The 11,005-nt window shown below is 45.3% G+C and overlaps 1 protein-coding gene across 1 annotated transcript; it reads right to left on the reverse strand.

Moving 5' to 3' along the window:
• Positions 1 to 266: 266 nt before the first annotated feature.
• LOC121346522 (serine/threonine-protein kinase PAK 3-like) lies at positions 267 to 10,637 on the reverse strand. Its single transcript, XM_041424396.1, has 12 exons — positions 10,535 to 10,637; positions 9,619 to 9,668; positions 8,629 to 8,736; positions 8,028 to 8,181; positions 7,043 to 7,106; positions 6,225 to 6,273; positions 5,250 to 5,362; positions 4,290 to 4,407; positions 2,933 to 3,032; positions 2,620 to 2,816; positions 1,495 to 1,632; positions 267 to 395 (listed from the first exon to the last, which is right to left on the reverse strand). Exons 1-12 carry the CDS (start codon positions 10,635 to 10,637, stop codon positions 267 to 269), a joined length of 1,323 nt encoding a protein of 440 aa, XP_041280330.1.
• Between the last annotated feature and the right edge of the window lie 368 nt (positions 10,638 to 11,005).

Consider the following 11,005-nt stretch of genomic DNA (forward strand, 5'->3'; position numbering starts at 1 on the left):
GTTTTGGCTTCCCCGTTTGGCTGGAAATGCAATTGCACTTTCTTCCTCACCCAGAATTGCTGCAAGTGGGCAAAACCCAGCCCATGGGCATTCCAGAGTCAGCGTAGCCTGGAGCTGATGGATGAAGGAGACCCTTCCCCATTTTCAAACCATACCAAATCCCCCATAATTGGGACTTTCCATCTTTAAGAAGCAACCAATAATTCAGAAGTTGTTGTGGAACCACTCTGTGAGAAGGGAGCAAATGTCCCAAAGGAGTGAAAATTTTATTCCTTCTTTTGCTCTGGGCTGGCACTGCTGGCCTGAAGTGCTTCCATGGCCTTACAGAGTTTCCTGGCTATACGGATCATGTCAGGCAGGACAGACAGACTCACGGCTGTTCGTAAAAATGGATGCTGCCCAAAGGGGAAAAAAGAAAGAAAGGAACTGTTACTTTCCAAAGCCAGTTTCTCACAAGAGGAAGCACGATTCCTCTGCTTACCAGAAATACACATGAATAGGACTGAGGGGACCATCTGCACTTCAGTCTTAATATTCAGGACCTTGCTGTCAGAGGGAAACATGGCCCAGTAATCCCATTAATCAATTTAGCAAGGGGTCTTCAGCTTGCTGGGATTTTGACCCCACCAGCACTCTGGGAATGCCACTTGCTGCCTTAGGGCTTTTTTCATTTCAGGAAACTCAAAGGACTCAGGTTCCTTTTTTCTAAAGGCAGGGCTGCTTCAGTTGTCAGAAAAGATGAGTGCGAGCTGTTCCACAGGGAAGTCCAGCACCTCCAAGGAATGTTGATCCCGCTGGGATTTAGGGCTGTGCTGTTCTGAAGGACACTGAGGTGCAGGTTTTCAGCACCAAGACAACAACAGCCAAATCTCTGACTGCTGGGCTGGGACTGGGTTCCTCTTCCACCAACACCATTTTGGGCCTGTGTACCTGGCACCATTCTACTGCAGCTCTCTTGCCACCAGCTAAGACTGAATGCACTCCCAAAATACAACACAGAAATGGTCAGAAGGTGGATGGAACACCTTTCCTCTGAGGAAAGGCCAAGAGAACTGGGATTGTTCAGCCTGGAGGAGAGAAGGCCGTAGGAAGACCTTGTTGCAGCCTTTCAAAACTTCAAGGGGACCCATTTTTAGTAGGGCCTGTTGCAAAGGGACAAAGGATAATGGTTTTAAATGAAAAGAGGAGAGATTCAGGTTAGGTCTAAGGAAGAAACTGTTTATGCTGGGGGTGGTGAAACACTGGTGGTGAAACACAGGTTGCCCAGAGGGGTGTTGGATGCCCCATCTGTGAAAACATCCAAAGTCAGGTTGGACAGAGCTCTGAGCATCCTGATCAAGTTGAAGATGTCCCCACTCATGGCAGGGAGGTTGGACCAGATGGACTTTAAAGGTCCCTTCCAAGCCAAATTCTTCTATGATTCTATGTTGCAAAGCACCCAGACTGGGGATTAACAGGAGAGGAGACTTTCCCCTGCAGCCACTGGGCCTCTACCTGCAGGAGCTCCCTGGCTGTCCAGCGGATGCTGGGGTTGGTGTCCAGGCAGGAGTGCAGGAAGGCGTGGAACAGAACTGACATCTTGCTGGGCATCCTCAGAGGGGGGCACCTGTTCCGGGCGATCAGGCGCTGAGCCTGGGGACAGAGGAAGCACGGGACAGCCACTGACCATCCCTGGGGTCACAGCTCCACTGCAGGCCCTCCTGGCTTTCTGAGAGCTCCTGGTGCCTCGCAAGGGGCTGTGATCCGCATTGGAGGCAAGGCAGCAGGGAACTGTCAGTCTCAGAGCAGGGATGATAATGAGCCTGAGTGGAGCTCAGCTGTCAGAGCATGGTGCTGGTGACAGATGGGCCATTCACTCAGGAGTTGGACTTGGTGATCCCTCCCAGCCCAGAATGTTCTGGGATCTGGAAATTATTCTCTTCATCTGCAAAAGCAATCCAGAAGTGGTCTTCCAAGAAAAGTCAGGGAACTTTTTAAAAAAGAGTGGAAGACTGAAATCTTCAGAACTGTTGTCTTCCTCAGGAATCAACTGTGCAGCATTTAGCCTGGTTTCAGCTAATAGCCATGAGATTTTATCCTGGTATACATTCCTCCACTATTCCTCACTCATTTAGTAGTATAAGAACGCATAATTTCATTTTAAGGAATTAGGATCTAAAACTGAAAACTTTAAAATACATTTATTACAAGTAGCTTTGCTAAAATATACTTTTAGAATTTTTTTGGGTAATACATAAGTATGGCATCACTAGAACCAGTGACCCTCCCTGAAAGGCACTGGTCAGAATTTGAAAAGACTTCTGGGCCTGCAGATACACTTGTAATGCTTTTCATAATAATTTCCCAATTGGAGAAACTTGCTGCTGGCATTCCCAGCTCCAGCTCCGAGAAAGATCAAACACAGCAGGAGGAACTCAAGCAGTGTTGGAAGCCAAAAAGGCACATTTTTGCACTTGCACGGGTCACTTCTCCTCTGCTGACATATTCTGCAGGGATATTTCTAGAAGTGGGCCTTGGTGGAACCATTTCAAGCTGATTTGAGTGGAATTTTGGTTCATGGGAGACAAAACATGGCACAGATTGGCAAGACAGTGGTATCTGACAGTGTTTGCACCTTACCTGGACAGGGCTTTCTTTAAAGTATGGAGGTTCCCCCTCCAGCATTTCAATGGCCACAATCCCAAGGGCCCAGATGTCCACTTGGGTGTCATATTCCTTTCTTTTCAGGATTTCTGGTGCTACCCAGTAAGGAGAGCCAAGCAGTGTGCACCGTGTGCTCCGCTCTGAGGTCAGCTGAGCACACAGGCCAAAATCAGCTGAGGAGGAAAACAAAAGTACTGTCAAATCAGCTTGAACCATGAAAACAAGCACAAGAAATCCTCAGTCTGTGTCTGAGAACATGGGGATGCTGTGCCTGACCAAGAATACCTACTCAGTTTCACAGATCCGTCCATCCCGAGAAGAATATTGTCACTTTTGACATCTCTGTGGATCACTTTCTTTGAATGAAGGAAATCCAGGGCTTTGAGGCACTGAGACAAAACCCATGAGGGTAGAAGTTAATTAACGTCATTTCATCACACAAGAAAAGGAAATGGGTCTAAAAGATTGAATTTCTAGGTGAAACACCAATTGTTGATCTAGACTGCCCATCCCTAACCCAGCCAGAATGGCTGCAGTGGTTCTGCTCTCTCCATGCAGGTGACAAAGGAAGGTTTGTCAAAAAGGAGAAAAAAAAAATCTCTCCCTCCATTATGAAGTGTATCACTTTTGTGTGGGAGGCTGCATGACAGAGGTTTTATGTTGGCCTCAACAGCACATTAAGCAGCACATTAGTCACTTTTCAGAAGCAAACACCACTTGGGGTGCAATGCTCTCCTTTTAAGCTGAGGGCTGTGAGAAAAGAGGCTCTGTTTTAATTTGTTGTTACTTTAAAATTCTGCCATGAGCATGTTTGCTTTTACAGGCCAAGAATGCAGTGCAGACATGCTCCAGTTTAATGAGGCAAAGTTTAGAATCTTAAATAAATTTAGAAAGAGACTATGACAAAAGTGTATAATAACAGGGTATAAGAAATGTAATTGTGTTGGCAGGAGGCTCACTTAGATGCCCTTTGTCTTAGGCTGACACACATCTTGCAAATGTACATTTAGATGAGAAAACAATGAGTAACAAATATTGAGAGCAAAGCTATAAAGTGGACAGGTTCTCTGCTGCATGGCATTGCATTACAAGAATACTCAGACCCGGGATGGTTATCACAAGTAATAAAAACAGTTCACAACACCTCACAAAAATTGAATTTTTTCCTAGTCAAATCTTCTGACAAAAGGAAATTCTGTTAAGGGAAAAGAGCCATAGGGAGTAGAGGTGTGGATCTAGGTACACTTTGTGGCATGGCTTTTTGGGGTTTCTTTACAAAATGTGTCTTTGTGAGTGACCCCATCTTTTCCAAGACTTTGCTGGTCCTCCACTGCCTGTGGTTCTGTTGGCAGTGTACTATTGAATTTGTATTTTTAATTTTCCTAATAAAAAGCTGTTATTCCTATTCCCATATCTTTACCTGAGAGACTCTTAATTTCAAAATCCTAATAATTCAGAGAGAGGGGATTTACATTTTCCATTTCAAGAGAATCTTCTGCCTTCCTTAATAGACACCTGTCTATTCAAACCAAGACACCCTTTTATTTTACATTTCATAACAGCAGCACTGAAACAAAGCTCTGAACACGAAGTCACTCCTGTCCCATCCTGTGCAAGCCATTGGAAGCACAAGCAGGGTCCCTCACCTCCCTGCTGATAGCAGCTATAATTCTTTCCTCCATTAAGACTTGGACAAGAACGCTGGTTAAAGTGCCTCCATCCACATATTCCATCACAAGCCACAGGTCTTCATTCACCAGGTAGCTGAGAGAAGAAAACAAAGGCATGGAGATGAATGTATGGATGTACACAGCTAAATTACCTTGTGAAAAGACTGCAGGGGAGTTTTGTTTCCAGGTCACTTGTAAATGGAGGCAGAATGAAATGGAGAGACATTCCTTGTAGGTGACAGATTATTTGGAACCTGTGCAGTCTAAATGAGAAAGGCTCATGAGAAATTAAATGAAAAATGCAGTTTAGTAATAGAAGAGGATCAATCTGGAACCAGGACACTTGCCATCAACTGAGTCACTATCTTAATTTATCAGTTCCACCATTCACTGCAGGAACAAGGCAACACAATCCAGAGTTATCCATGGGAGGAGGCTCTGCACCACTGAGTACAGATGCTGGCCAACCATTTGGAAAACACTGCATAAAATACAGTCAGAAACAGGAAAAACTATGTTAAGCTGGCAAATTATGTGGTTCTTCAAATGAGAATTTAGTCTTCCTGGCTTCCACAGCAATGGAAAATGGTGGGAAGAGTCCACGGGCGATAACTTCTATGATGGTTTATCAGCACTTATCGTTAAGGCATAGAAAGTATGATCAACCTGAAAAACCAAACCCCAAAACAACACAGAGGTAATGAACTGACAGGCAGTTGTTTCAGTAAGACATGGCCCATTCAGGTTGTGAAAAGAGGTTTCCGACTACATACACCAGAAAAGATTAATGGAGACCCAAGGCCATCTCCTCCCATCCACTGATGAACAGAGAAATGAGAAAGAGCTCCATGTTCTGCCAGTGCCCAGAGGGGTTTTTAAACCTTTGTCTTGCTGTGTGTGAACAGACATTCCCTTGCTAACATCAGAACCACTCACCTGTCTACATAATTGACAATATTGGGATGCCTGTTTTCCTTCATGATCTGAATCTCGTTGACGATGAGTTCCTTCCTGCTCCGTTTGCGGAGAGGCATCTTCTTTAGGGCCACCTGGAATGAAAGTGGAGCCCATGGACCCCAAAAGTTCTGCTGCAGGAGAGCACAATGACCATGGAGAGAGTGTTTTTGGAGTGATGGGGCTGGGCTGTGCCAGCTGCCCTGTGATCAGACACCAGGGCTCAGGAAGTGACAGGACAACAGCTGATTTCTCCACTTGCTTGGCTGTCACTTACAGGACACTTGCCAGAGACATTTTGCCTTCTAAACTCTGCAAAAATCTCCCTAAACTATCACCCACAGATCTCTGACAACACCCTGCACCCACATTCTTCCCTGATGGCCTCAGTTTATCACCTCTGTTATTATTCACACAGGATTTTGTGACTGTGAAAATATATCAAAACAGCTGGGAATCCTTCAGCAATTCTATGGGGTTTGGCCATTATTTCAGCCACTGCTGCTGGTCTTGGTTGAATAACAAAGTAAACATATGCATACATGATGGATAAAATCCCACCCTAAAAGATCATAGCAGTTACACACACAAAAATATTACAATCCCACAACATTTCTTAGTTCTTGAACTTTGATTTTGCTACTCCACGAGCAAGCTGAACTCCACAGCTCAGATTTGCAATTATTTTCTGGGTTCTAAATAAATAACCCATTCTCTGGTATTTTAAGCCTTAATTATGTCCCTCTCTGAAAGATACCACTGCCCCTCTTGCATTCTTTCTGGAACTGAGCAGGAACAAAGCCTGTCCAAAATGAGTTTTGCAGGCTGTCACCGCTCTGTGCTGGAGGAACAGGCTGTGCAGGGAAGCTCCACTGGCACCCAAAGCTCCAGCAGAGCTCCCAGCAGAGGGGAAAGCCCTGAAGAGCTGCACGGTGTGCTGGGGGTGCTGGCACTCACCACATCTCCTGTGGCTGGGTCCGTGGCTTTGTAAACAGTCCCGAAACCCCTGGAAACAAAAGAGCAGTGAAGAAAGGAGAAGCAGTTCAGGTGCTGGGAGTAAAAGCCAGCCCAGACAGGAGATCTCTCCTGAATGAAGTGTTTTAAAACACCTTGGTTCATCTATTCTTCAAAGCAGCACAGCAGCCCTCTGTCATGCAGTGTCCAAGGGAAAACTGCGAAGAAAACTGAAGAAAAAGAGCTGGGGCACAGATCTGCAAAAACCTAAGAGCAGGGGGAGGGTGTGCCTACAAAAACTGAGAAATATTTAATTTTTTTTTTCATTTTGCCTTGTTGTGTTGGGTTTTTTCCTTCTTTTTGTGTTTGTGTATTTTTTTCCCAGGGAATGCATGCTGCAGACTACACAGGATGGGTTTTTGTATGACAGTGTGAGAGCTTATTATTTCACCTCTGGTTTCAATTGCTAAACTATGTGGTTATAATCCAGATTACCAAATATTTTTTTAAGCAAAATATTTGAAATAAATGTTATTGAGAACTTTTATCTGACAGCTGTGGGGTGGTAAGGTGCTCTTTTAGGCAATAAGGTTTGAGGGATGGGAGATTTTTCAGGTCTGCTCCTTGTTGCAGGCGAGGCACTGCCAGTGTCAAGTTCTCTTTGACAACACCTTCTGACCATAATTATTAATTCTGATCTGTAATGAGATGGGAGGATCTAAACCCACATCATGTTTGGAGCTTGCCTGGATTCACACTTGATATTCCAGCAGCAAAATGCCCAGCCCATGGCTTTGTAGGAGTAACTGGGAGGGACTTACCCTTGGCCAACTTGAACAAATTCAGTGTATTTGGTCTTAGGGTCCCCCTCGTTCACAATGCCCCCTGAAAGAAACGAAATGCAGGATGCTCACTTGAAACAGACACCACACTCCAGCAGGTGGGAAATGCAGCCCCCCTGTCTGGCTGTGAGCCCTCTGTGGGCAACAACAGCAACAGAGGCAGCCCCAAAGCACAGATAGCTCCACGGATTTTCTGATTTTCTACAGTGTTTTGAAGAGTTACCTTGACAGGAAACAAAGCACCTGGAGAAATATGCACAGGAGACAGAAATCAGGAAAGACCAGGTACCAAAGCAAGAATTTGTTTTCTACAAACATTTAGGAGAGCTAAAACAACACAGCCTTCATTTTCCTGGGAATAAACCCTCTGTGTGATTCAACAAAAGGTTTAATATTTCTGAAGATTAAATGCACCTTGGGTTCTGGGATTGATTTTTAAGAAACAGTGCAAAGTGTTTCCAGGAGAGAAGGGGACTTCCCAACTTTCAGCAGTTCACCAAAGGATTGTCTTTATGATTTTAAAGAACAGCATCTCGTGTTATAATCAATAATGATGGGGCTTTAGGATCCAGGACCCTCATCATGGGTTACCAGGCTAAGTTCTGATGATAACCTTGCCTGTGCCATTTGAAGGACCACACTGCTTGTCTTCAATCTGACAGACTGCTGTGAAGTATTTTTGCTCCAATGACTTGTCAGGAGACTAAAGAGAATTTAGGAGCCCAAATATCCTGCTTGATTTGGCCATCAGCACTCAGGAGTTCAATAGTTCATTAGGTCAAAGCACCTTCTGCTGAATCAGAAACCATCCCTGCTTTTGCCTTCAGTGCAGATGGAAGAGCAGAGAAACCGAACCCAGTCTGAGCTGCCCTGAGGAATGCCCAGAGAGAATTCCTGCTCCCTGTGTCCCTGTGCTGCAGCTGAGGCAGGGACACACACACCAGACAAGGCACACCACACGTACTCAGTTGTTCCAGCACTTCCTCTATCACGTGGACTTTCTTCTGCAGCCGGACCCTGGGTTTGTCCAGAGTGCTCGAGCTTCTGCTGAGGCTGTCAGACAAGAGAAATGTCTCATCATCTGCATCTTCAGCTCCCAGCAGAGAGCTCAGGTGGATCTGTGGTGAGAAATAAATGTCAGGAAGGGAGCAGGCAGGGATCCCGTGAGTTTCTCTTCCAAATGCAAACCCTCAGGAAGATGCCTGTCAGCCATATCCAGTGCTTTTAAACTGCTTTTTGCTGTCCACATCACAAACTGAATGAACAAAACCAAAACAAGTTCATGGCCAGTTTCATGTTCAATTTTCATGGATTTTCTCACATAATCTGTACAGAGGGGCAGGTACATCCAAGAGACAATTTCTCCTGTATCCTTCAATTTCTCCTGTATCCTGCAACTGATGACTAAAGGGGAGTTCAACTGCAGTTTTCCAGGTGCCAGTGGCTGGGGTGAAGCACAATGTCATGGCAGGACTGTAGCCCTCAGCACCTCCAGCTGTGAATGGCAGCTGCTGGCCGAGCAGAAACTCTGAATTGCACCAATGGTAACCAAAGCTGGCACTCACTGATTCTCCTGAGGCGACAGCTGCAGGTTCCTCGTCCACCTCCTTCTCATTATCCTTTTGTCCAGGAAGAGAAGGAGCCAGCTGAGGTCCTGGTGGCAGTATTGTGACCTGGGGACAGGAGTGAGAGTCTCCCTTCTGCCACTTGGGAGGTTCGATAGATAAACACAACTTTCAGCTGCTTTGACATCAGAAACTGATCTAGAGATGCACGTGGTCCTACAGCCTCAGTTCTCTGTGCATGTGTCACAGCACAATTTAAATATCTATAAATTATGGGGGGGTTGAAACAGCCCCAGCTGCTGCTCTGCAGGGGCAGAGCATTACATCAAGTTGCCCCAAATTTGCTGTTTCCCAGCTGCTTTAAAGGTGTCACAAACTGCTTTAAAGGTGTCACAAAGGCCACTCAGAGAACTGAAGCAAATCAAAGGCACCATTCTGTGCCTTCACACCTCACTGGTGCTCTATTTAAAATGTTTAATATTAACCCTAATAAATTTGGCTAATAGTACTGTGGATGTCATTTCCCTCTCTAGGATTGTTATATCAACCCAACATTTATTAGTGTGGATTGTTATTTACAACTTGCTTTCAATGGTTCCAGTGAGTTACATTATCGATTATAAACTTATTTATGTTCAGCTATATAGCCAGCTGTACTAAAGATAAACCATGAAACTTACTAGAAAGGGAATTCTAAGTTGTTAAAACTAAATTAAAATGGGGCAATTATACAGTATTGAAAATTGCTGTGAATTAGATATTCCACCATGGCTAAACCCACAATCTTCCCCCTGCAAAACCAGACTTTCATCTGTTTAAAAGCTTTGAACAGAAATTGAGGAAACAGCCAGGGATCGCTTTGCTGCTGCTGCAAAACCCGACATGGACATTTTCTCAGGTTGGCACGCTGTTGGAGCAGGCAAAGCTCATTCACAGCTTCCTCCACAGTTCTTAAACTCTAGGAATGCCAAAGGTTCCTTTCCCACTCACCAAAGGAGGGGCTGCCATGTGTCCACCTCTGGATAACTGGATGATCAGATCTGCAGTGCGCAAGAGAAGATGAACCAGATGCTGTTAGAAAACTGCCTCTTGTGGGCATCCCCCATGGAACAAGTCAGCCCAAATAAGAGAGCATTTTATTTCACAACATCCCTCCTGGAGCAACAGTTCTTTTCTATAGTAAGCAACAGAACAGAACAAAATACCAGATCTTTTTTCTTAATTTTTCCATCTATTTTTTGTGCTGCTTCACCATTAAATAAATAGAAACTCAGTCAAGAAAATGTAAATTGCTCTTTAAAAGTCAATGATTCTGCTCTGCCCAGGAGCTAAAGTTTTAAAATGCATATGTTGGTTCTTTTTAGCTTGCTGAAAATGCTTCCCTAGAAAAGCTTTCCCAAAATCCCCTTAGCCAAGTGAATTCTATTCTGACACTGCACAGGAACAGCTCCGGGGTTCAGGAGCACACACTGTTGGGAAGTTGATTCCCCATGAAGGTCATCTCTATTTTAGCACAGGTTGTTAGTCAAATCCTTTCATTATGGGCAAAAAAAAAAGATGTTTTCCTTCAGTTCTGAAGATAATTGCACAGTTTTTAGAAGCATTTCTGACAAGCTCTTCAGTCTGCATTTTGGAAGCTGGCTGAAGCAGCAAAGGGAGGGAAATACAGACTCCCCAGACTGTTGTGTGTGGGGCATGGAACCCCCTACAGGGCTCCCCACACTCCAAATGCTGTTCCCATTGAGACACCCCTTTTAGCAGAAAGTTGTTGACAGGAGCTCTACCAAACCAATGCCATCTGACTGTCATTGCTGTTCCAAAATCAGCTCAGTTCCTAAGGAAGAGAAGAAAGAGCACAGTGATCCCAAAGCCAGATACGCTGCACCTCGGGCAAAGCACTACTTACTCCCCAGATGAGCTGTCACCAGCCAGGGTTTATCTGGATAAAAATACACTGCAGAGGCGGCAGACAGAAAACCACACGCTGTGGCACCAACTTGCTGGATCATTTCTGCAGAGCCGTGCTAGAACTCGCAGAGCAGCATAACCCAACAGTCAGCTAAAAACCTCACTGGTTTGCAGGCAGCCCACTGAGAACTCCTGGAGGAGGAGGATCCTCCTGGAATGCCAGGAGAAGGGGGCATTAGGAGTTCTGGATTGCAGGAACGGCAGTGTCTGTTGGCACTGTGGGGACTTGCCAACCCTGCAGTGACACCCCAGCGGGCCCTGACATCACAGTGGCAGCAGCTGCACGTTCACGCTCTCTGGAGAGGTCCCAGGCGGCTTCTGGAGCAGCTGGATGCTCAATTTTGCTCCTTCTGGAGCCTGACATCCCTTCATGGCATTGAGATGTCAACCTTCCTCCTGATGCAAAGCT

This window comes from Onychostruthus taczanowskii, unplaced genomic scaffold, assembly GCF_017590055.1.
Source record: "Onychostruthus taczanowskii isolate IOZ18803 unplaced genomic scaffold, ASM1759005v1 scaffold81, whole genome shotgun sequence".
Lineage (NCBI taxonomy): Eukaryota > Metazoa > Chordata > Aves > Passeriformes > Passeridae > Onychostruthus > Onychostruthus taczanowskii.

Bases quoted from the DNA above. Each gene is read 5' to 3' on its own strand.
- LOC121346522 (XM_041424396.1), bottom strand. From the start codon at position 10,637: ATGATCCAGCAAGTTGGTGCCACAGCGTGTGGTTTTCTGTCTGCCGCC. The intron at 9,669-10,534 runs GTAAGTAGTGCT...TGCGCACTGCAG, and splicing joins GGTGACAGCTCATCTGGGGA to ATCTGATCATCCAGTTATCC. The intron at 7,107-8,027 runs GTACGTGTGGTG...CGTTTCTTTCAG, and splicing joins GGAAGTGCTGGAACAACTGA to GGGGCATTGTGAACGAGGGG.